This window comes from Hyperolius riggenbachi, chromosome 3 (genome assembly GCF_040937935.1).
Source record: "Hyperolius riggenbachi isolate aHypRig1 chromosome 3, aHypRig1.pri, whole genome shotgun sequence".
NCBI lineage: Eukaryota > Metazoa > Chordata > Amphibia > Anura > Hyperoliidae > Hyperolius > Hyperolius riggenbachi.
In genome coordinates, this window is record NC_090648.1 from 68,590,693 (window position 1) to 68,616,678 (window position 25,986).

At 44.1% G+C, this 25,986-nt stretch overlaps 1 protein-coding gene across 4 annotated transcripts in view; it reads right to left on the bottom strand.

The window, feature by feature from the left end:
- Window positions 1-25,986, bottom strand: part of DNM2 (dynamin 2) — a 237,259-nt gene that overhangs the window by 144,646 nt on the left and 66,627 nt on the right. For all 4 annotated transcript variants that reach the window (XM_068274341.1, XM_068274342.1, XM_068274340.1 and 1 more), the window contains exons 2-3: window positions 18,435-18,508; window positions 7,616-7,765 (exon numbers count right to left, since the gene is read on the bottom strand). In XM_068274341.1, coding sequence (XP_068130442.1) covers window positions 7,616-7,765; window positions 18,435-18,508 — 224 coding nt within the window. The remainder of the gene's footprint in view (window positions 1-7,615; window positions 7,766-18,434; window positions 18,509-25,986) is intronic.

Here is a 25,986-nt window from a genome sequence, read left to right on the forward strand (position 1 = left end):
GGGCAACGATGGGGGTCAGGAGGGCATGGAAAGCCTCTGCAGGATCCAGAGGCTTCCCTTTTCTATGCAACGATCACAAGATTACAGTTCGTGTCTATGAGGACATTTACAATTTGGCCAGGGAGGGATATGGCAGCCAATAAAGCTGTACCCTTGGAGAAGGAGGAGAAATGTGCTAAATGCTATTGTGCTATCCAGGGAGTACGGCCCTAAATGCCACTAAATGTGTTTCTTGTAAACACGCTATTTGAGGCAAGAATTTCCAAAGATGATCGCAAACCAGTCAGTGCTTTATAGAATTATTCAGGCCACAGACATTCCATGACAACACTGTTAGACCTCTATTGTAATGCCATTGTTTCACAGTCCGCATACTTAGAGCAAGATTGTGATTAAACAGAATGAACAGGAAATAAAAAAACCACAAAAAAGAAATGACCAAAAATACCTCAACTTTGCAACCTTAGGGTGCAAAGAGTAAACGAAACAAGAAAACAGCTGTACCCGGCCTGGCACATCATACAGTAAAGCGAAAATTAAAAAAGCTCCAATACCAAAATTGAGACAGAGAACAAGGCAAGAAGGCGACTAGCACTCTGGGTTTCATGACCATAGTGAAACTATCTAATGTGCATACTATAGATTAATAGACTAGGTCAAGTAACATTTACCTGCACAGATAAATCAGGGGCATAGCCATAGCAGCTGGTATGGGGCCCAGGAGAAGAGGGGGGTCCAGATGGTACTTCGTATGTTGCTTTGTTGCTCCAACCTCTGACTTTTTCTTAGTGCTTATGGACTATACACAGTGTGCATTGCATGAGGATGTAAATTGACCAATCAACTCCTATTAACAGGGTAGGGGCAGGTAGCATTGCTCAAGGTCTAGATAGGATGGTCCCACAAAAATGTTGCTATGGGGCCCCATGAAGTCTAGTTACGCCACTAAGATAAAACATTGTGCATAAAATAAGATTCAGTTTAAAAGGTATGTTGTAAGAGCCACACTGCACCAATTTATGGAAAAGGTAAAAAATGGTCATCTTTTTCTTGTTAGGAGAGATTAAACTGCTGAACTCTAGAAATGTCATCCTTTATGCAACGTACTGATGTATAGAGAAGACAGTTCTCTGCATGGCCTTGCTTGACTTGCAGGAGCTCTCAGACGCAGCATCATTGGGATCAGTGAAGAAATGAGCTTTTCCTCCAAACTGACTGCGCAGCTTTACCGGGAAAATCATTCTATAAATGACCTGCTGCTCAGGCAGAGAGGTTTTCAGGTTGCTCACAGCTTTTGGATATCTGCTGAAAAGTCCTGGAATATAGTAATCTTGGCACAGTTGTATTGAAAGTAACTTCTTCCGCTTACCGTTCTGCCGCTTGTCGCAGGAGGTCACCTGAGGTGCAGATTCCCCTGTGGCAGAGGAGCCTAGGGTGTTTTATGCCACCGCTACCACGCTGGTGACATCTTGTGGAGAATCGCAAGCAAAACGGGCACCTTGTCTGCTGGACTGGGCAGCCCATATTTAATCAAGGTGGTTGGATGGGTGAGTGCCAGAGCAGCTGGGGGAGCAAACCGCTGTGGGGACAAGGGGATCAGAGAGCAGCATTCCTATAAGATTGCGGCCAAGCGAGTCTCCAGGAATTATTTTGTAGCAGGATAACAGAGGCGCCAGGTAGAGTAAAATTAATTAAAATCGTTAAAAAGGGGGAAGTGGCTGGACTCGCCTCCCTTCTGGAAGAAATGGCCGGACAACGGGCAAGTTACTTGCAGTTTAAAGTAACATTTATTAATAACTCCAAAAGTGCAACGCGTTTCACGGGTAACAGTCCCGCTTCTTCAGGCAAATGATTTTTGGAGGGTACACTGTCTGGTCAAGAGTTGGGTATAGATGATGTGTCCCCTACCTGCCCTAAATGCTCATCTTCCACCCCTACATGCTTTCATCTAATCTGGGAATGTCCCCACATTACAATATTCTGGAAACAATTAATACAATTCCTACATGAAAAAATGGGCTGTCCTGTGAAGATGGATCCTGCTTTGTGCATCTTAGGCCTAATAACAGATGACTCTATGCCCAAAAATACTAAATTATTTATATCCCAAACTTTATTTCAGGCTAGGCAAGAAATAGCCCAGAAATGGCTCTCAGCTGAATTTCCCACGCTCCAAGGCTGGATCTCCAGAATAGACCGCACCCTCCCATACAAGAAGCTTGTCTATCTTCACAGGAAGGCCATAAACAAACTCCATCTAATATGGGATAAATGGATAGAGAGATAGATTAGTGTTAGTATATACCATTCTTGATGTAAGAACACCATGGACCTTAAACTTTCTTGAGAGCTCTCTCTCCTCTTTCTTTTATAGTATAAAGTGTGTACATCCCCACATCCCACAGGACTAAACTGCAAATAATGTATATTCCTATGTCATTTCTCAATATTGCATATGTACATTTCTCACATGATTGTACTCGTGTTCTGCCTTGCACCAGGCAGTGTTGTAAAATTTGCCTTTACTGTTCCAATAAACTTCGCTTTGGGTTATAAAAAAAAAAAAAAAAAAAAAAAGAGTTGGGTATAGAGCCTCTGTCTCCAGGAAGCACACCTTCATACGTGCATTGCAAGCCACGCCCCCCCAGCTTCCCTCTTAGTTTGCCTCAGGTATACTTTAACCATTTAGTGGCATCCTAACGCATTAATACGTCATGCTTTACCCTATTAACGGCAACATGACGTATTAATAAGTCAGGCGTTCCCGCCGCTGCTACCGCCGTGTGCGCGCCGCTACGGCCGCCGTTTCCGTCAGGATCCCGTGCTGAGGGATTGGGGAAGAGGACCAAACGGTCCTCTACCCAATCGCAGTGCCTGGAGTGAATGGACGTGACCGCGAACAGCGACTACGTCCATTCACAAAAACAGGAAATGTAACAATTAAATAAAGTGTAAAAAAAAAAAAAAAAAAAAAAAGTGAACACTTACTATAATGAGTGTTCACTAACGCCATCTTGTGGCCAAAAAGTATATGACACGTACAAAATACATACATTTACAAGTACATACACATGAGTAATAAAATTAATAAAATTCCACTTCCAACACTCCCCCTCCAAAAGAAAACACTTGTAAAAAAAAAAATCAGTTTAAAATAAATAAATAAATACTTGCCTTAGGGACTCAGCTTTTTTTAATCTATATTTTATGGGGGAAAATTAATTTTAATTTATTACATTGGGGCTTGTAATTATGGCCAGAACAAAAAAAAAACAGAACAGAAAAATAACACCTATATTTCAAAATAATATACTGTCGCCATACATTGTGATAGGGACATAATTTAAATGGTTTAATAATCGGGACAACTGGGCAAATACAATGTGTTTGTTTTATCCACAGGAGAATGTTTAATTTTAAAACTATAATGGCTGAAAACTGAGAAATAATGTTTTTTTTTCTATTTTTTTGTTTTTTTCTCATTAAAATGCATTTAGAATAAAAAAATTCTTAGCAAAATGTACTACCCACAGAAAGCCTAATTGGTGGTGAAAAAAACGAGGTATAGATCATTTTCTTGTGATAAGTAGTAATAAAGTTATTAGGGAATAAAAGGGAGGAGCACTGACAAGTGAAAATTGCTCTGGTCCGTTAGAGTAAAAACCCTTGGGGGTGAACTGGTTAAAGAGACTATAGAGTCTAAAATGCACATGTGTACATGGCATTCTTGTTAAAAGTTATATTGACTTTGTTGGCCCTTTCAGTATAACTCATCCTCAGTGACCCCCTCCTCCCCCAATGTGGCAACTTCCAGCAGTTACCCTCGCCCCCTAACAGCAAAATGTTTGTGGCACGCTGTATCTCTTCTGATACAAAGAATGTCATGAACACAATCTGATCATTTTAGCATGGCAAAGGCAATCTCATCAGTTAGCTCCTGAATGAAGAAGCAGCTTCAACTTTTCACCCTTCCAGTAACTTGAAAACCATTAATATATATATTTTTTTCTATTAATTTATACGGTGTTTAAGGTTTTAGACCAGAGACGACATTTGCATTTCATACCACTTTGAAGTGAGAAGAATACGGGGGCTGCCATATTTATTTCCTTTGAAGTGATACCAGTTGCCTGACATTCCCAATCATCTATTTGGCTGCAGTAGTGTCTGAATAACCCTAGAAACAAGCATGCAGCTAATCTTGTCATATCTGACAATGTTAGAAACCTCTGATCTGCTGCATGCTTGGTCAGGGTCTATGGCTAATAGTATTAGAGGCAGAGGGTCAGCAGAATAGCCCGGCAACTGGTATTGCTTAAAAGAAAATAAATATGGCAGCCTCCATATCACTTGCACTGCCGTTGTCCTTTAAGTGTAGGAAGAGAAGAATGAGGTAGACTCTTCCTACGCTACCAGTACAAATACAGAAACCTGCACAGAATCCACAATCGGGGCTCTCACTAAAGCTCTCCCTATAATCCATCACACAAGATTAAGATGATTTTATGTAAGATGGATATTGGATTTTGATGCACACATCAATCATAGAACTAAACACAAATGGAATGTAATAGTTTGATGCGCCAGCATTTGTTTGATAAATCAATCTCTGACAGCATGACTGAAATTCCTATTAGTGCCATCGTGGAATCGTATTATTGTCCATCATAAAAGTGGCTTATTGATTTTTTTTTTTTTTTAAACGAAAATATGACAACAAACATATCGCTTCTCCTGCTGGAGGTTTGACTGACAATATGGCACGCTGCGCTGCTGCTTTAAATATATCAAATAAGACCAAACATTTTTACCTCAAACTGATGTGGTTATCAAATCATTATAGAACCAAAAAAAAAAAAAACAAAACAAAAAAAAAAAACTGTACAATGCATAGACCCCAGGTCTATAATCATGCAAGACTTAAAGGAGTTGACAGGCAAAAATTAAGAAAATAAGCGCTACTTACTGGGGGGCTTCCTCCAGCCCCAAGCTCCCAGCACGTCCCTCGCCGATGCTCTGCCTGCAGCCGTTCGCCGGAGCTCCGACCTGGTCCTCAGCAATGACGTCAGAGCGACCTGGAGGTCGCTCTGTACTGCGCTTGCGCGATCGGCGCTGTCAATCACCGCCACGTGGGCCGGAGCGGACTGTGCAGGCGCAGAACTACTGGTCGCTCTGACGTCATTGCCAGACAACTCCTTTAAAGAAAACCTGTAATGAGAAAAACCTCCCCTGGGGGGTACTCACCTGGGGTGGGGGAAGCCTCCGGATCCTATTGAGGCTTCCCCCGGCCTCCTTGATCCCACGGCAGCGGAGATATAGCTCCCCGAACAGCGGGGATGTAAATATTTACCTCCCTGGCTCCAGCGCAGGCACAGTATCTGCTCTCCGCTCGGAGATAGGCGGAAATAGCCAATTGCTGTCGGGCCGCTGAACTGCGCAATAGAGCGGACCCGACAGAGTGGCAATTTCCACCTATCTACGTGCGGAGAGCCCCCCCCCCCCCCCCCCCTGGAGCCAGGAAAGGTAAATAAATCAGCGCTTGTCAGGCTTGTCGAGGGAGGACTGCCGGAGACTTTGGGGGAGCCAGCACTGGACTGTCCGCAGCTACAGGGATGGGGGAATCCTCATTGGGACTCTGAGGCTTCCCCCTCTCGAGGTGAGTGCCCCCCAGGAGAATTGTTTTTGTTACAGGTTCTCTTTAAAAGGGCAGTATGGCGAAAATTATGCTTTTCCATTAACCTCACATCAGGTATTTAATATGGAGAGCATACATTTCTCCATAGACCGTGTGTTGAAAAAAAAGTAGCTGATAACACTAATTCTGCCCTCCTAGCTGAGCTGCGTCATTACCAAGCTCTTTGCATCGGACTTCACTGATAGTAGCAGACACTCCAGCTGATTCAGGCCTCTTGCACACTACATGCGTTTCCGATTTGGACCCGATTTTACATGCGATTCTGATTTGCGATTTTTAATCAGTACTGCATGCTGTGATTCTTTTAGCGTTTTTCTTCTTATTTTGATAGCATCCAGGGAAAATGGGAATCGCTAATCGGATTTGCAGTGTGCAGGGGGCCTTATAACGGCTGGCTCACACACTAGAGAGCCGTGCTGTTTTCACATGTAACTAGCTAAGTAAATAAATACATAGGCTGCTAAGTAACTAATTAGCAGCCTGTTTTATCCATTTACTTAGCTAGTTTATTTCAGTCATTCAAGCTAAATTGTGAAACTAATATATGAAGTAGGAACCCTTTTTGCAGATGTTTAGGCTTAATTAGTACAGCAGGAGAAATTGACAGCGCTTCCGGAAGTTGCACATGAATTAAAGGACAACTGAAGTGAGAGGGATATGGAGGCTGCCATATTTTTTTTCCTTTTAAACAATACCAGTTGCCTGGCAGCCCTGCTATTTGGTAGCAGTAGTGTCTGAATAAAGGGGCCCATACACTGGTCGATTTCAGCCATCCATCGATCGATTCTATAGAAATCGATCAATTCTATCAGAAATCGATTCTATCAAATTCCCAGATCGATCAATTTGGTCTGACAGGATGGAAAATCTAGGTCGATCTGCTGCTGGCAGCAGATCGATGTCCCATAGAGTTGCATTGGATCGAATGGTACAGTAATGCCTTTAGATCAATTTTCAATAGATTTCTAATAGATTTCATTATGAAATCTATTGGAAATCTGTTCCTAGTGTGTGGCACACATTCGATAGATTCCTGTCATATTCGACTTGACAGGCATCTGACAGAAATCTGATGGTCGAATCTGCTGCAAATCTCTAAGTGTATGGCCACCTTAACACCGGGAACACGTATGCAGCTAATCCTGTTAGATCTGCACACCTCTGTTTTGGATTAATTAGCTGATTAGAGTCTTACACTTCGAGCCTAAAATAGGGAACATTTTTACAATACTCAAGCCCCATCTACACGATACAATTCTTTGTGCAATTTCGATTCTATTTACGATCCGATTAAATCCGACATGTCCAATCGGGATTCGATTGTTTTGCAATGGCAAATCGAATTGAAACAAATCCCGATCGGACATATCGGATTTAATCGGATCGTAATCGAATCGCACAAAGGATCGTATCATGTAGATGGTCTGAGATTTTGATATGGGGCTCTCATAAGCTGTAAGCTATAATCCTCAAAATTATAACCAATAAAGCCCTGAAATACAGTATCTCGCTCTGCATGTAATGAGTCTGTCATATTAGTTTCACCTTTTAAGTTGAAATACTGAAATCATTTGCACGATATTCTAATTTTTTGAGTTTCACCTGTATAATTAGCTAGCCTCTCATTACCCATCTCTGGTTACTAGACTGAAGTCTAGTGATGGTGGGTAATGTATCAACTGAAGACGAGCAGCAGCAACAGTCAGAACAGAGCATTACCGGTAAATAAAAAGTGGATTGCCAGAAATAGAACCAGCATTGAAATATGTTGCTTTGCATATAATGAGTTTCATATATTAGTTTCACCTTTTAAGTTGAATTACTGAAATAAATGAACTTTTGCATGGTATTGTAATTTTTCAAGTTTCACCTGTAGAGCTCTCAGTACAGAGCAGCCAGTAGCGTTATGCCGCTACTCACCATGAGGAGAATACACTCGCAGGTTGATGGGGACAGGTGAGATGCCTTTGTTGCTTCCAGTTACCCGCTCGGTTTCTGCTTCGATTTCCTGACGAACTTCATCGAAATCTGTAAATTTCTTTGACTTGCAGTGCAGGAACTCCGCATATTCTGTAGGGGGAAAAAATGAATCAGCTACTGTATATAAACCGATCTGGGCATAAAACAAAGTACATTTTTCCCCGAGACACCAAAAAAAATTGTTAGAAACTAGGATAGAAACAGTCTTTTACTTTTTACAATCCTCCTATTTGGCCTCCAGTGTCTGCTGCTTGCTGATAGCTATAGACCCTCAACAAGCATGCAGATCAATTGCTCTGACTAGATTAGCTGCATGCTTGTTACAGGTGAGTGATTAAGATACTACTGCAGCCAAACAGATCAGAAGGACTGCCAGGCAACTGGTATTGTTTAAAAGGAAGTAAATATGGCAGCCTTCATATCCCTCTAAATGGGCCCATACACTGGTCAATTTCAGCCATAGATTCTATGGAATCGATTGATCGGAAATCGATTCTATCAAATCTATCGAATGATCGATTTGAGGCCGATTTCGATTGATTTGATCTATCTGACAGGATGGAAAATGTAGGTCAATCTGCTGCTGGAAGCAGATCGATGGCCCATAGAGTTGCATTGGATCTAATGGTCCAATAACACATATAGATCAATTTTCAATAGATTTCCAATAGATGTCATTCTAAAATTTATTGGAAATCTGTTCCTAGTGTGTGGCACACATCAAATAGCTTTCTGTCAGATTCTACTTGACAGGCATCTGAAATCTATCTGATGGTCGAATCTGCTGAAAATCTATAAGTGTATGGCCACCTTAAGTTTAGGTGTGCTTTAAATATAATCAGATTTGGTGATTTCTATCACACATCAAATTATTTTCTATTTTATTAAGGGTTTTATAAAGCAAGTGTTTTTCTCTAAGTTATTTTCTGATCGCCAGCAATTCAAACGTTCTTTGAACATGTCATCCTATGACAGCTTTCACACACGAGAGATTGCTTTAGGTCAGTAGGGAGGAGCCTCTGGATGATCAGAGGCTTCTCTGCATCCTCCGCGGCAGCTCCGTTGCTGGCTGGGACCCTCCTCCTCATCGCTGCCGCACTCCTCCATGTACCAGCAGTAGCGTGGAGCCTCTCATGTACAGAGAATAAAAGCCATGCACAAAGAGCTCTGTGATACAGTGCAGGCCGTACCTTGCACCTGCACAGTGCAGCCCCGAGCAATCTTCATCATTAAATGTCAAAGATCAGAGTGTCCCAGCACAACGCTGGAGGGGCGTAGGGAGACCGGGAAAAGTCTGTGGACCATCCAGAGGCCTCACCCTAACTGAAGGGGGAAAAAATGTTCCTTAGGGGGTACTTGCCATGGGTTGGGGAAACCTCTGGGGTCCTAAAGGAGGCTTCCCCAGTCCTCCTGAGCACAGGCAATCCAGAGGTGGTACCACCCACAACCCACCAGGTGCACTAGCGGCTTTACCCTTCGGGCTCCAGCAGAAATAGCCAAGCCTGATTGGGTCCACTCTACTGTGCAGGTGTGAGCCACCTGGGCCTGCACAGTAGAGTGGACCAATCAGGCTTGGCTATTTCCGCTGGAGCTCGTAGGGAAAAGCCGCTAGTGTGCCTGCGTGCAGGGGCAAATATTAATGCTGATGTTTACTCAGGGGGTGCCAGCGCTGAGAAGAACCGGGGAAGCCTCATTAGGATCCATAAGCTTCCCCCTCCCAAGGTAAATATGTTTTTTTTTAAGTTTTAGATACCCTTTAAAGTGGGTCTGAACTCCTCTCTGCTCTAAAAGATAAACAGCATAATAACCTTTAAACTAAAAAAGTTCATTGTTACAGCTGATACAAATCCTGCAATAAATCTGCAGTGTGTCTACTTCCTGCTTTCATGGGCGCAGACATATTGTTTACAGCCTGTGCTTTCAAATGGGCTTATTTGCCATAGGCAGTCATGTGATAAAGGGGGGGGGGGATCAATTACAGCTAGTGCTTAGACACAAATTGAGGGGGAATTACACAGGCTAAACTCTTTAAAGCGGATCCGAGATGAAAAACTAACTATAACAAGTAACTTGTCTATATATCTTATCTAAAGTTTAGATAGTTTACACAGCAAATCTAGCTGCAAACGGCTTTAATAGAATATGATTATATTTTCCTGTGATACAATGACAGCAGCCATGTTGTTTGTAAACATTACACAGAGGCGGGCTTATCTGTATCTTGAGCAAAAAAACCTAATCCCCCTCCTCCTCCTCCCCTCTGCCTCTGAAATCTCTGGCTAGTAACACCTCCCCCTCCTCCTGGCCAGACTGAGCTCCCATGAGCCCTTGCTACTGTCTAAAATGCCAAGGCTCTCTGAAAGGCTGTGGGTATGGCTTGTTTAGTTTATAGGGAATTACAGTATAAAAACAAAAAAGTATTTGGCTTGAGGAATGCCCGATAAACAATAGGAAAGGAACACAATTATACAATGAGTAAAAGTTCACCTCGGATCCACTTTAAACACACACAGGGTGCATTTCTGTTATGTTTTCCTTGCGTCCTGTGCAAGAGTTCAGGTCCACTTTAAAGGCTACAGGTACTCAATGTTTGAAAAGCTTGCAATAAACCATGTACAGTTAGTCATTAAAGGTATTGTATTACCTGAACCAACTATTCTTTGAGGTCAGCATGTGTGTCAATTCAATTCACTTCTGTGTTATGTAGCATTGTCTGTATTTTTTATGTACCTCTGTCTGTTTCTTATGCTGGAAATTGACAATGAGTTTTTTCGGCAAACTTACTGGCCGATTGTTTTTCCATTCGATTTACCAATGATTTTTCTTAACGATTTCAATTCACTTTTATAAAAAAAAAAATTGTACACAAAAACGATCAAAATCAGATCCGACCTGTTGGAATTTACATATCGACCCATATATCTGCCAAAAAAAAAACAAAAAAAAAAACAAAACCTCATGGTGTATTCCCAGCATTACTCTGTACAGCACCATGGAAGAGGAGATGGGGCTATATAAATCACCAATGACATTAATGAAAATACTGATAAGTGCATGGCCTGTAGGTTAAAGATTTAAAGTGGACCTGAACTCTTGCACAGGCCAGAAGTAAAACAGAGAAATGCACCCTGTATGTATTTAGAGAGTTTAGTCAGTTTAATTCCCCCTTATTTGTGTCTAATCACAAGTTGTAATTTGATCTCCACCCGTCATCACTGCCACGGCAGATCAGGCAGATAAGCTCATTTTAAAGCACAGGCTGTTAACAACATGGCTGCTGTAAGGCCTCTTGCACACAATGCGATTCCGATTTGCGATTTTGACCCGATTTTACATGCGGTTCCGAATTTTAATCGGTCCTGCATGCTGCCTTTTTTCTGCATTTTCTTCTTGTGTTGATAGCATCCAGGGAAAATCTAAATCGCATATCGGATTTGTTATTTGCAGTGTTCAAGAGGCCTTACAAAGAAATGTTTTTGTTTAATGGTCATTATGCTGTTGCTTATCTTTTAGAGCAAAGAGGACGTTCTGAGATCAGGTCCGCTTTAACTACTGCCTCTCTATAATCCCCAGCCCAATCATGCGAAGCAGAGGTTAGAGATTACCCGTTGAGGTGGGGATTGGTGTGTTGGGAATAGCAGTGTAAAAAAAAAAAAAAAAAAAAAAAAAAACAAAAAAAAAACTTTATTGAGTCACCACAGGTTCATGGACTCCTGCTCTGAGACAACAGCAGCATGTTTTTAAAGCAAACAGTGAGGAACAAGTATGACACTACTGCTGCCTGCCTTTAGAACAGGGATGGGGAGTCTGTACAAAAATCATCCGACTCCAAGTACCCAAAATTGCTCCGACTGCACGACTCCAACGCCCTGCTTTAGAATATGCGCTTTGTCTAGTTATTGCGCTGATCCTGCCTTTTATACTATCTGAACCATTAACTCAGAGCAAGCATGCAAATCGGGTGTGTCACCTCAACTGCATGCTTATTCCAGATGTGCCTTTAGTAGTACCTTGAGGGCCAATCTACAAGCATGAGAGCCAGGTGATGTGCATTTTCCTTATAAGGAGAAGGAGGATGGTAGGCCGCATACCCCTTTGAGTACAGGTACTCTTTAAGATTGTCTAGTGTACCATTGCTCCTGCTCACGGGTGCGGTGTAAGAATCCTGTAACAATGATCAGCCAGCCATCCCTGTGGAGCTTGTGTTGGATTTAATCTGTAGCTAAATTTATGATGCAAACACAATAAGCGCTGCAGCCAAAACAGTCAAACAGGTTCTACCTGTGGGAAGTACCTTTTACTACTAAGTGTGACAACAGCTAAAGGTGAAAGAATGTACAGGGCTCACTCTGCTCCAGTGCAGGATTAGGCAACAGCTGTTTCTGCAGTCCTGAAATGGCCTGATGACAGGCTGAGTCATGTCGTCCCACAACCGCCACAAAGCCATAATAGTCCCATTTCCCACAAAAAACATACAAGGCTAATACAGTTGCCAGGATTGCCTGCTATACCGTCACCCAGCATGCTACCAGTCTAGGCAATTGTCACTGAAGCAGGAAAAAAGGGACGCAGGAACCCTTCCGGTAAAAGCGGCAGCCTTGCGGAAAAAAAAAAATTGGCTTGCGGATGACTTTTCCATAAGCCCGTCTGCGGAAATTGCACCACTGCTGATCGTGTGCCTCTGGGCACCGAAATTTACGCATCATATCGCAGCTTTGTGGAAGGGGGTGTTAGCTTTAGGAGGGTGAGTGTGTGTGTGTGAGTGAGTGAGTGTGAGTGAGTGAGTATGCGGGAGTGTGAGTGAGTGTGGTCAGGGAGTCTTAATGAGAACCTGGAGGTGGGTTTCTGACATCAATATTAGGACACAGAGGCACATTCTGCATACAATACCCAGCCTCCGTGTCCTCACAGTGTGCCCCCAGTCTCCCCCAGTGCTCTGATGTCCCCCAATATAAAAACCGCCAGGCTAGCGACACGCAAATTGTCACTAGTCTGCTTTACCTTTTGGCTGCCACTCACCGCCGCTCCCCCCTCCTGTATAACGCAGGGGAGCGGGGAAGCGACACAGACGGGGAGCCACGCTATAGAGGAGGTGGCGGAGCGGCAGTGAGTGGCAGCCAAAAGGTAAACAGCAGACTAGCGACAATCTGTGTGTCGCTAGCCTGGCGGTTTTTATATTGGGGCACATCAGAGCACGGGGGGGGGGGGGGAGACTGGGGGCACACTAAGGACACAGAGGATGGGCATCGTATACAGAATGTGCCTCTGTGTCCTAATATTGATGTCAGAAACCCACCTCAGGTTCTCTTTAAAGTTAGGCACCACCGGGGGGGGGGGGGGGTATTGGGGTTAGGTGCAACCAGCGTGGGTTTAGAGTGGGGGTGTGGGTTAGGGTGACACACCACCAGGGAAGTGCGAAAGTAGGGTTAGGTTTAGCCATAGTAAAAAATATCGGTAAATATTACTATCAAAATGCAGTAGTAGAATATTTTTTCCCAGGTGCCTTTTTCTACATGTATGCGACTGCCACAGGTTCTCATAGACACCACATGTGGCACTCTGGAACGGCTATCAGCTCAGTGGTGTCTTATACTCTTCCCCCCAGAGAGTAACACACTGGCCGATTGCCATGAATTCCACCCATGAAAGTAAAACATTCTCTCTATATGTCCTGACAGAGAAGTTTCTATGTAATAAATGCAAGGCTTGATCTGTATATAGATACGGCTTCTAAAGCACAGGACGGTGATGCTGTCCAGGCTTCAGTCATGTGACCAAAAGTACAAAAGAACAGGAGGAATTACTGTCTAAACTCTCACAACTAATGATTTACAAAGTCATACAGGGGTTATTCTGTGCTCTATATACAGGTCCTTCTAAAAAATTAGCATATTGTGATAAAGTTCATTATTTTCTGTAGTGTACTGATAAACATTAGACTTTCATATATTTTAGATTCATTACACACAACTAAAGTAGTTCAAGCCTTTTATTGTTTTAATATTGATGATTTTGGCATACAGCTCATGAAAACCCAAAATTCATATCTCAAAAAATTAGCATATCATGAAAAGGTTCTCTAAACGAGCTATTAACCTAATCATCTGAATCAACCAATTAACTCTAAACATCTGCAAAAGGTTCCTGAGGCTTTTAAAAACTCCCAGCCTGGTTCATTACTCAAAACCGCAATTATGGGTAAAGCTACGTACACACATGCGACAACGATTGTTCGTTGTCAACGACGAACAAACTTTTAATTGATGAAAGAACGACCTAAGTAAAGTTAGTTTTAAAAGGTGTGTAACGATCTGATTGTTAGAACGAACGTTATATCACGTAAAGCAACTATTGCGCTTGCGCATAAAAATGAAAAGTTCCATGGAGATATAGCGAAATGCGCATGTCAAGCCTAGTACGAACGACTGTTTCCAACGATGTACTACTTTTGCAAACGATCGTCGTTGGAAAAAATCTGCCAAGCTAGATCGTTCGTTTTTAACGATCTAGCTCGTCCGTCATTAGACTTAATGGTCGTTGGCTGCTTTTTTTTAAACGATCGTCGTTTGAAACGATCGGGGAACGATCGTTTCAAACGACTATAGTCGCATGTGTGTACGCACCTTAAGACTGCCGACCTGACTGCTGTCCAGAAGGCCATCATTGACACCCTCAAGCAAGAGGGTAAGACACAAAGAAATTTCTGAACGAACAGGCTGTTCCCAGAGTGCTGTATCAAGGCACCTCAGTGGGAAGTCTGTGGGAAGGAAAAAGTGTGGCAGAAAACGCTGCACAACGAGAAGAGGTGACCGGACCCTGAGGAAGATTGTGGAGAAGGACCGATTCCAGACCTTGGGGGACCTGCGGAAGCAGCGGACCGAGTCTGGAGTAGAAACATCCAGAGCCACCGTGTACAGGCGCGTGCAGGAAATGGGTTACAGGTGCCGCATTCCCCAGGTCAAGCCACTTTTGAACCAGACACAGTGGCAGAAGCGCCTGACCTGGGCTACAGAGAAGCAGCACTGGACTGTTGCTCAGTGGTCCAAAGTACTTTTTTCGGATGAAAGCAACTTTTACATGTCATTCGGAAATCAAGGTGCCAGAGTCTGGAGGAAGACTGGGGAGAGGGAAATGCCAAAATGCCTGAAGTCCAGTGTCGAGTACCCACAGTCAGTGATGGTCTGGGGTGCCATGTCAGCTGCTGGTGTTGGTCCACTGTGTTTTATCAAGGGCAGGGTCAATGCAGCTAGCTATCAGGAGATTTTGGAGCACTTCATGCTTCCATCTGCTGAAAAGCTTTATGGAGATGAAGATTTCATTTTTCAGCATGACCTGGCACCTGCTCACAGTGCCAAAACCACTGGTAAATGGTTTACTGACCATGGTATTACTATGCTCAATTGGCCTGCCAACTCTCCTGACCTGAACCCCATAGAGAATCAGTGGGATATTGTGAAGAGAAAGTTTAGAGACGCAGGACCCAACACTCTGGATGAGCTTAAGGCCGCTATCGAAGCATCCTGGGCCTCCATAACACCTGAGCAGTGCCACAGGCTGATTGCCTCCATGCCACGCCGCATTGAAGCAGTCATTTCTGCAAAAGGTTTCCCGACCAAGTATTGAGTGCATAACTGAACATCATTATTTGAAGGTTGACTTTTTTTGTTTTAAAAACACTTTTCTTTTATTGGTCGGATGAAATATGCTAATTTTTTGAGATCGGAATTTTGGGTTTTCATGAGCTGTATGCCAAAATCATCAATATTAAAACAATAAAAGGCTTGAACTACTTCAGTTGTGTGTAATGAATCTAAAATATATGAAAGTCTAATGTTTATCAGTACATTACAGAAAATAATGAACTTCATCACAATATGCTAATTTTTTTGAGAAGGACCTGTATAAAATGGAATTAACACAGTGTGGTAGTCACCTAATGCCTACCTAGAAGGTTCCTGTGAAAAGCCTTATGTATCAAGAATAGGGATTGTCAAGGAGATGCAAATAATTCAGAATTATGCTAATTTTTGGGTGCTTGAAAATGTACCAAACAAGTCCCACCTTGGCTTTATCCGATTGGTCCATTTTGAAGCTGCAAAAATTGGCATAATCCTGCATCACCTTGTAGCTGGGTGGATAGTGTAATGGGTAAAGGCTCTGCCTTCGACAGAGAGTGTAATGGTTAAAAGAAACCACGGGGTATGAGACCTGTGGAAGCTGGCGTATTTATTTTCTTTTAAACAATACCAGTTGCCTGGCTGTCCTGCTCACCTGCCATGCAGCTAATCTTGTCAGGTTTGTCAGACATCTGATCTGCTATATGGTTGTTCAGAGTCTATGGCTTAAAGTATTATACTGGGAATACACGGTACGTTTTCCGAGGTCGATTTTGTGCCCAATCATTTTCCGCACTCGATTTCACACCCGATTCTCTTATCTTCCATTCGTCTTCCTTATCTTTTCCCATTGTTCCCTATGCAAAAATCGAGCGCGGAATCGATAAGGCGGAAAATCTGACATGTTGGAAATTATCAATCGAGCCATCTTAATGTACCGTGTATTCCCAGCATTAGAGGCAGAAGATCAGCAGGACAGCAAGGATCCATAGCCCTCTCCCCTCGGGTTCCATTTAAGGGTTTTGCTTCTGGGTTCAAATCTCGGCTCTTCCTATTCAGTAAACTATTCAGTAAACCGGCACCTATTAACCACCCTGGCGTTCTGATTAAATCGCCAGGGTGGCTGCGGGAGGGTTTTTTTCAAATAAAAAAAAAACTATTTCATGCAGCCAACTGAAAGTTGGCTGCATGAAAGCCCACTAGAGGGCGCTCCGGAGGCGATCTTCCGATCGCCTCCGGCGCCCATAATAAACAAGGAAGGCCGCAATGAGCGGCCTTCCTTGTTTTGCTTATATCGTCGCCATAGCGACGAGCGGAGTGACGTCATCGACGTCAGCCGACGTCCTGACGTCAGCCGCCTCCGATCCAGCCCTTAGCGCTGGCCGGAACTTTTTGTTCCGGCTGCGCAGGGCTCAGGCGGCTAGGGGGGCCCTCTTTCGCCGCTGCTCGCGGCGAATCGCCGCACAGCGGCGGCGATCAGGCAGCACACGCGGCTGGCAAAGTGCCGGCTGCGTGTGCTGCTTTTTATTTGATTAAAATCGGCCCAGCAGGGCCTGAGCGGCGACCTCCGGCGGTGTTGGACGAGCTCAGCTCGTCCAGACCGCTCAGGTGGTTAAGGAGTTCTTGGGCAAGACTCCCTAACACTGCTACTGCCTACTGAGTGCGCTCTAGTGGTTGCCTCAGGAGACAGGAGAAAAGCGCTATACAAATATAGAAATTATCACCATCTCAGGAATATCTGCATCTCACTGAACATCCCTAGTCAAGAAATACCTTAAAAAAAAAAAAAAAAAAAAAATAGGTAGCTTCAGATTGAAATGTATGTTCCAGAACAAGAAAAAAGTATCCAGGTGAAGCGTACTTCTCCTTGCCTAGTAACTCCTTACCCCCATTCAATCTACCTTTTCTAAGGGCCAGTGCACAAAAAACCTCTAGCAGATCCGCCAAACGCTAGAGGTTTTTGAAGCAGATTTTCAGAGCGATTCTAGGCATGTTTAGAGAGATTTTCAAAACATGCCTAGTGTTTTCTGGAGCGATTTTATGTAGCAGATTTCATATATTGTTATAGTAAAGCTGTTGCTGAACAGCTTCTGTAACAAAAAAAACCTGGAAAACCGCTCTGATCTAGCGTTTGAGAGCTGTTTTCCACTTTCCTATACTTTACATCAGAACCGCCTCAGAAATCTAAAAAATGCTGCAGCCCCCGAGTTTGCGTTTGTGGAAAAAACAAACTGCTCTGGTGTGCACCAGCCCATTGAAATACATTACCCAAGCGTTTTTCATACCGCAAGCGTTTTCACAAACTGCTCTGGGGTGCACCAGCCCACACTCCTCATCTATTCACTCCACAAACATATCCTGTCTTCAACCAAGACTTCAGACTAGTGACAAAAGTTCATTGGAAGAGCGGAGTGAGCGGCTAGGTGTGTACCTCTGAGTAAGATCGGAAATGTAGGTTGGACAGGTTTTGTGGACAGATTTGTTACGAAATTGTGATCTTGGTGATCGCGATTTCGGTTTAAATTCGATTTATTGCTCAGACCTACTCATGCTCGGAGTATTGGTGAAGAGGTTTGACATGTGTGTCCAGTGAAAAAACACAGCAACCCTCAGCTTGCTATATAATCTCCATTGAAGTTTTCATACAACAATGCACCTAATTTAGCAGTAAACCACGGATTTTCAAAAAAATAAATAAATAAAAATAAACCCCAGGGGAGTAGTATGGACTGCTGTCTGTCGAATACAATTAAATCTCAAAAGAAAATGGAGCAACAAGAGCCAGCCAGCCAGGTACCTTTAGTATAATTTATTCTTAAGAGTACCATCGTTATGCATTATTAATGCACATTTCTAGTCATTTCATAAAAAAATGGGAAGCTGAACTAGGGCTTTAATAATGATACTACATATACAGAAAAACCTGTAAGTATTTTAGTTTGTCTGAAAAGCAGAACATTTCAAACAATTGTGAAAATATACACACTATACTTTCCATACACTGCTAATCATAAATAGTTTGCTAGCCCAAGAAAAATATAACACTGGTGTTGGTTGGTTGGTTGGTGCAGGTCAAATCACGCTGCAGACTTTTTTGGACACCTCCCTCAACAGACAATCAGAATGGGAAAGCAGAGCATTACCTGTTTTTGAAAAGATGAGTTGAAGAATGAGGGGACGACGTGTGACAATTCCAGATCCACGGGGAAGGAAATCTCTGCAAGAAGAACACAAGAGACCATCAGTGATCAGAACCCGTGGCACAATAGAACAGCAACAGATGAACACTCATGCATGCCTGACCAGTTGTAAGAAAAAATTGAATTAAGCGATTTCTGTCAGAAATTGTGATTTCGATTCCATTCACTTATTTCCTTCAAATCAAGTATTGTTTCCCATCTGTGCCCCCTCTGTCCCCCAATCTGTGCCCCCCAAGCTGCAGCAACTCTGGACATACCTTTCAGCACGAGTCCAGAGATGCCCATCTATCCATTTTGCGTTCTGCAGGCTCTAATGCACGGCATACTTCCTGTATGTCATGTGACATACAGGAACCAGGAAGTATGCCGTGCACAAGAGCCGGCAGACAGCGAGAGAGGATGGACAACGTTGGACTCGTGCTGGAAAGTACGTCCAATGCTGTAGGCGGCACACACCAGGACTTGGGAGAAGTTTGAAGCTGTTTCTCCAAACTTCCCCCATGCAGAAATCGCCACTTTGACAATTCCGAAAATTGTGATCTTGGTGATAGCGGTTTCGGTTTAAATTCGATTTATTGCTCAGGCCTACTCTCATGCTCGGGGTATTGGTGAAGAGGTTTGACATATGTGTGTCCAGTGAACATACACAGCAACCCTCAGTTTGCTGTATAAGATCCATTATGCCCTACGGTGCAGACAGACAGAAGGGTACACTGTCTTTAGGCATTGTTATGGATGGGCAAATACGTTTCCTAACATGCAAATTTAGCCATGCCAGAAAGTGAAAGCTATTTGATGCCGATGGATAAGGCAACAGCTAATTACTAGCTGCCGGATAACTAATCACCAGCTAGTGGCTTACATCATTTTTCCAACTTTTTTAAAAGCAGAAGGATTAGCTATACTATGCCAGTGGAAAAAAAAACAAAAAAAACGGGCATTACATGAGTCGCGTGTTACAGGTGCTTTTGTGGCAATGGAGGGAACACGGGAGGACCGCGGCAGCTGACAGGTGAGCCTACGCTCTGCTGCAGACATTCTGTATATTCTGGCGTATAAGACTACTTTTTAACCCTTGCAAATCATCTGAAAAGTCATGGGTCATCTTATGCGCCGGGTGTCATTGACTCCGGGTGATATGCCATATCCTGTTACCGCCTCTCAGATCTCGCTGCTGAGGACTGTAGGTGAAGCGGCGCAGATGCACATGTGCGAGATCTGAGAGGCAGAGAAGAAGGTAAGGGCGGGCCAGAAGGGAGAAAGAGGCGTGTTTTATGGGCACAGCACAATCTATTCTTCCATACCACTCTGATAAACAGGTAGACAAGGAGAGCTGACCAATCCACGCAGTCCATCGCCTATATACTGGGTACCACATACAGTACAGCACCAGTATCTGTTCATACATGGCACCAGTATGGGTTTTTGTTTTTTTTTTGCATTGGAAGAGGGGGGATAGTCTTCTATGGCAAATATATCCCAAACTATATATTTTAACTGTAAAATTTGGGGGGGGGGTGTCATCTTATACGCCGGAATATACGGTATATAGACTTGTTACTTGTTATAGTTAGTTTTTCATCTCGGTTCCTCTTTAACAAAAACAATTATATGTGAATACTGAGAAGAAAAAACAAAACAGATAAGGCAGTTAAATGAAGTAATAGCAGTTAGCTGTAAAAATCACAGTATAAGTTGCTCAGCGCTTGCGATAGAGCTGGCGATTTATAATATGAACAAGGCCTTTAAGTTTGGAACTATCGCATCAATACAATACTTTCAAGTTCTGTTGAAAGTGTACTTTAGGTCAAAGGCAAGAAAAAAAAAATGTATACATACCTGGGGCTTCCTCCAGCCCCCTTCAGGCTGATCGGTCTCTCGCTGTCCTATTCTGCCTCATGGAATTACGGCTCCTGGTAATTCGGCCAGTAAGTGCAGTCTGGCTGCGCGAGCTTCCCTGTTGCGCGGCCGGGAGTGTACTGCGCCTGTGCAGGCCTGGGGTTCGCGGCCGGGCTGTGCTGCCTGAATTAGCGGGAGCAGTAGTGGAGGATCCAGGAGGCGGACAATAACAGCAAAGGACCAATATAGCCTGAAGGAGGCTGGAGGAAGCCCCAGGTACAATATGTATATATGTGCAGGGAGACGACGTCTCTGCGAGCCTGTGCAGGGAGACGACGTCTCTGCGAGCCTGTGCAGGGAGACGACGTCTCTGCGAGCCTGTGCAGGGAGACGACGTCTCTGCGAGCCTGTGCAGGGAGACGACGTCTCTGCGAGCCTGTGCAGGGAGACGACGTCTCTGCGAGCCTGTCTTATGAATTAGCACACAAAGGTCTAAAACACCAAATGTGGTAACTTTCCCTCCCAGATTTTTTTTTACCACAAAGCCTTTTATGAATTGAGGCCAATCACACTTGCACACGAATGGGAGCACAGCCACGAAGAAGAAGGCGCCATTCAGCAGTGGTGGGCATCCTCTTCTCCCTCTCCGTTCACCTGCAATTTGACCCGGAAAGACCTCCGGTCCAGGGCCAGCTGCGCATGCGCAGCCCGGCGCTCCCACCGCATTCATGTCGCCTGGAGCAGTTTGCGCCTGCGCAGGATGCTCCAGGTGATGGGCGCAAGACAGAGCACACCTGACCGGGCTGTGCATGCGCCGCCTGATGGATTTTACGGGGCCCATTTGTGGGCGAACAGAGAGGGATAGGATGACGCCATGGGAGCGATCAGACCAGAGGGGGTTGGGGGAAGCCCCAGGTATGTGTATTTTATTGTTAATCACCCATCTCAGGTACATTTTAAAATCCCTTATTTTTTTTTTCACAATATTCATTAATAGAATATTTAGTCAGTGTTTGCCCATTGTAAAATCTTTCCTCTCCCTGCTTTTCATGCTGAAATTTATCACTGGTGATGACAACTTTGGTTCTTCCAGTTAATCTGTACGGAATGTTTGTTACTGAGTTCTATGCTCAGAGGGAGATCTTGCTTGCTTGGCAGTTGGGAAAATACATTATTTCCCACATTGCAAAGGTGTTCACAGACAGCGAACTGTCAGGACTATGGTCATGACATCACACTATGGGAGGCGTTTCACTACAATATCGGCCTCCTGATGATCTATTAGAGGAAAGGTAAAGATTTCTCATGGGAAAGGGGATATCAGCTACTGACTGGGATGAAGTTCAATTCTGGGTTCTAAAGTTCATCTTTAAGTATCTATTTCCTCCTCACAGGGTTTGCCTTAGTTATGCTGTGAACTTTAGAATGCAAAAGGTTAATAAGCATGTTTAGCTGTTCCTGAGAGATAGACCTACAACAAGAACCTGATCTGCATATTGCTTGTGAGTTAGGTGTTGAGGCGGAGGATCTCCATAAGAGTGGGGCAATTCGCATTTTCAAGAGTAAGCCGTTTTAGGACTCCTTCCACATGCTCTCTGTTGTGACTTTCATGTAGTAGACTACGGGCGTTACCATTGTTGCAATAACAGTCATGAAGACAGGTCCTCTTGCTGGCTATATCCGGTAGTGAGTCGGAGAACCACTTTATGTCCATCAACATGATGGACATGCTACGGCGGTTACAAACTAACCTCGATTAATTTTTCAAGGCCAGAATTGACAATGCCAAAACTCCTGTTAATACCAACAGCACTTTGTGTGAAAACACCACAAGTGTGTAAAATGGAAAGAGCAACCATGTGGAAAAGCTGTTATTATCCCTACTCCGTATTCCTCATCCTACTGGCCAGCTGTCACAGCTGCCACAGGGAAAGATTTATAACTGGCTGGATGAATGACTTCTGTTTACAGAGGCCTTCCGAAGATTTGAGGCTTTACACCTTCACGCCCAGCAATGCTGAGAGGACACAGTACATCAATTCTCATCAACTCTGCTACGGTGTGCAAAGGCCAGAGCAGCCTGAGGTGGCCCATCCAAGCATGAGGAGAATATACAAAGCTCCATGCAATCATTTCATTCACAACCCAGACTCAGAACAGCAAGGTGCACTATGGAGTGACCATTCTGCCCACAAATGAATCCATTTGACAGATAGCTTTGCTTGTGTAGGAGAGCTATTCAGTGTTTTGTGTGCAGAGCTTCCCAGAATTCCAACCTGCCTGCACATGGAATTGCTGCACAAAGCAGAATTTAAAGATGAACTCCAGTGAAAATAACGTAAAAAAAAAAAAAAGTGCTTCATTTTTACAATAATTATGTATTATGATTTAGTCAGTGTTTGCTCACTGTAAAATTATTTCCTCTCCCAGATTTACATTCAGACGTTTATCACATGAAATTTTTTACTGCTGGCAGGTAATGTCACTGGAAGGAGATGCTGCTTGCTTTTTTGGCAGTTGTAAACAGCTGTTATTTCCCACAATGCAACAAGGCTCCCACAGTGTGATGTCAGGACCCCAGAGCTGTGCGGCGCTGACATCACATAGTGGGAGTGATTTCACCATAAAAATCAGCCATACAGAGCCCCCAGATGATCCGTTTGAGAAAAGGAATATATTTCTCATAGGAAAGGGGGTATCAGCTACTGATTAGGAAGTTCGATTCTTGGTTACAGTTACTCTTTAACCACTTCCCGACCGCCCCCAGCCGATGGGCGGCGGCAAAGTCCGGGCCCAAACGACCGCAATACGCCCATCGGCGGGGGCGGCTGCGGGAGTGGCTATGCGGCGATCGCATCATTCATGACGCGATCAGCCGCCGGGGACTGGCCACCCCCCAGACCACTGTTTGCACCCAGTCACCCCCCTAATCACCCATCAATCACTCCCTGTCACTATCTGTCAACGCTATTTTTTTTTTATTCCCCCCCCTGCCCACTGCCCCCTCCTGATCACCCCCCACCCCTCAGATTCTCCCCAGACCCCCCCCCTGTGTACTGTATGCATCCATCCCCCCTGATCACCTGTCAATCACCCGTCAATCACCCCCTGTCACTGCCACCCATCAATCAGCCCCTAACCTGCCCCTTGCGGACAATCTGATCACCCACCCACACCAACAGATCGCCCGCAGGTCCGACATCAGATCACCTCCCAAGTGCAGTGTTTACATCTCTTCTCTCCTCTAAACACCCACTAATTACCCATCAATCACCCCCTATCACCACCTGTCACTGTTACCCATCAGATTAGACCCTAATCTGCCCCTTGCGGGCACCCAATCACCCGCCCACACCTCAGAAAGCCCTTAGAGCCCAGCCCTGATCACCTCGCCAGTGCATTGCTTGCATCTATTTCCCCCCTCTAATCACACCTTGAGACACCCATCAATCACCTCCTGTCACCCCCTAGCACACCTACCCATCAGATAAGGCCCTAATTTGCCCCGTGTGGGCTCCTGATCACTCGGCCAAACCCTCAGATCCCCCTCAGACCCCCTTCTGATCACCTCCCCAGTGCATTGATTGCATCTATTTTCCCCTCTAACCGCCCCCTGAGACACCCATCAATCACCTCCTGTCACCCCCCTAGCACTCCTATCCATCAGATCAGGCCCAATACATCCTGTCATCTAAGAGGCCAACCTGCTTATGACCGGTTCCACAAAATTTGCCCCCTCATAGACCACCTGTCATCAAAATTTGCAGATGCTTATACCCCTGAACAATCATTTTGAGGAATTTGGTTTCCAGACTACTCACAGTTTTGGGCCCGTAAAATGCCAGGGCAGTATAGGAACCCCACAAGTGACCCCATTTTAGAAAGAAGACACCCCAAGGTATTCTGTTAGGTGTATGATGAGTTCATAGAAGATTTTATTTTTTGTCAAAAGTTAGCGGAAATTGGATTTTTATTGTTTTTTTCACAAAGTGTCATTTTTCACTAACTTGTGACAAAAAATAAAATCTTCTATGAACTCACCATACCCCTAACGGAGTACCTTGGGGTGTCTTCTTTCTAAAATGGGGTCACTTGTGGGGTTCCTATACTGCCCTGGCATTTTAGGGGCCCTAAACCGTGAGGAGTAGTCTAGAAAACAAATGCCTCAAAATGACCTGTGAATAGGACGTTGGGCCCCATAGCGCACCTAGGCTGCAAAAAAGTGTCACACATGTGGTATCGCCGTACTCAGAAGAAGTAGTATAATGTGTTTTGGGGTGTATTTTTATACATACCCATGCTGGGTGGGAGAAATCTCTCTGTAAATGGACAATTGTGTGTAAAAAAAAATCAAATAATTGTCATTTACAGAGATATTTCTCCCACCCAGCATCTGTATGTGTAAAAATACACCCCAAAACACATTATACTACTTCTCCTGAGTACGGCGATACCACATGTGTGGCACTTTTTTGCACCCTAACTGCGCTAAGGGGCCCAAAGTCCAATGAGTACCTTTAGGCTTTACAGGGGTGCTTACAATTAGGCACCCCCCAAAATGCCAGGACAGTGAACACACCCCACAAATTACCCCATTTTGGAAAGTAGACACTTTAAGGTATTCAGAGAGGAGCATAGTGAGTCCATGCAGATTTCATTTTTTTTTGTCGCAAGTTAGAAGAAATGGAAACTTTTTTTTTTGTCACAAAGTGTCATTTTCCGCTAACTTGTGACAAAAAATAAAATCTATGAACTCACCATGCCTCTCACTGAATACTTTGGGATGTCGTCTTTCCAAAATGGGGTCATTTGGGGGGTATTTGTACTATCCTGGAATTTTAGCCCCTCATGAAACCTGACAGGCGCGCAGAAAAGTCAGAGATGCTTGAAAATGGGAAAATTCACTTTTGGCACCATAGCTTGTAAACGCTATAACTTTTACACAAACCAATAAATATACACTGAATGTTTTTTTTTTTAATCAAAGACATGTAGCAGAATAACTTTCGCGCTTAAATGTATAGGAAATTTTACTTTATTTGAAAAATGTCAGCACAGAAAGGTAAAAAAATCATTTTTTTGACAAAATTCATGTCTTTTTTGATGAATATAATAAAAAGTAAAACTCGCAGCGGCAATCAAATAGCACCGAAAGAAAGCTGTATTAGTGACAAGAAAAGGAGGTAAAATTCATTTAGGTGGTAGGTTGTATGACCGAGCAATAAACCGTGAAAGCTGCAGTGGTCTGAATGGAGAAAAAGGCTCTGGTCCTTAAAGAGAACCCGAGGTGGGTTTGAAGAATATTATCTGCATACAGAGGCTGGATCTGCCTATACAGCCCAGCCTCTGTTGCTATCCCAAACCCCCCTAAGGTCCCCCTGCACTCTGCAATCCCTCATAAATCACAGCCACGCTGCTGACAAACAGCTTGTCAGAGCTGGCTGTGTTTATCTCTATAGTGTCAGTCTGCTGCTCTCCCCGCCTCCTGCAGAACTCCAGTCCCCGCCTGCATCCCTTCCCTCCCTGCTGATTGGAGGGAAGGGACGGGGGCAGGGACCGGAGCTATGCAGGAGGCGGGGGAGCAGCTGAGACTGACACTACAGATGTAAACAAAGCCTCACAGCATGGCTGTGATTTATGAGGGATTGCAGAGTGC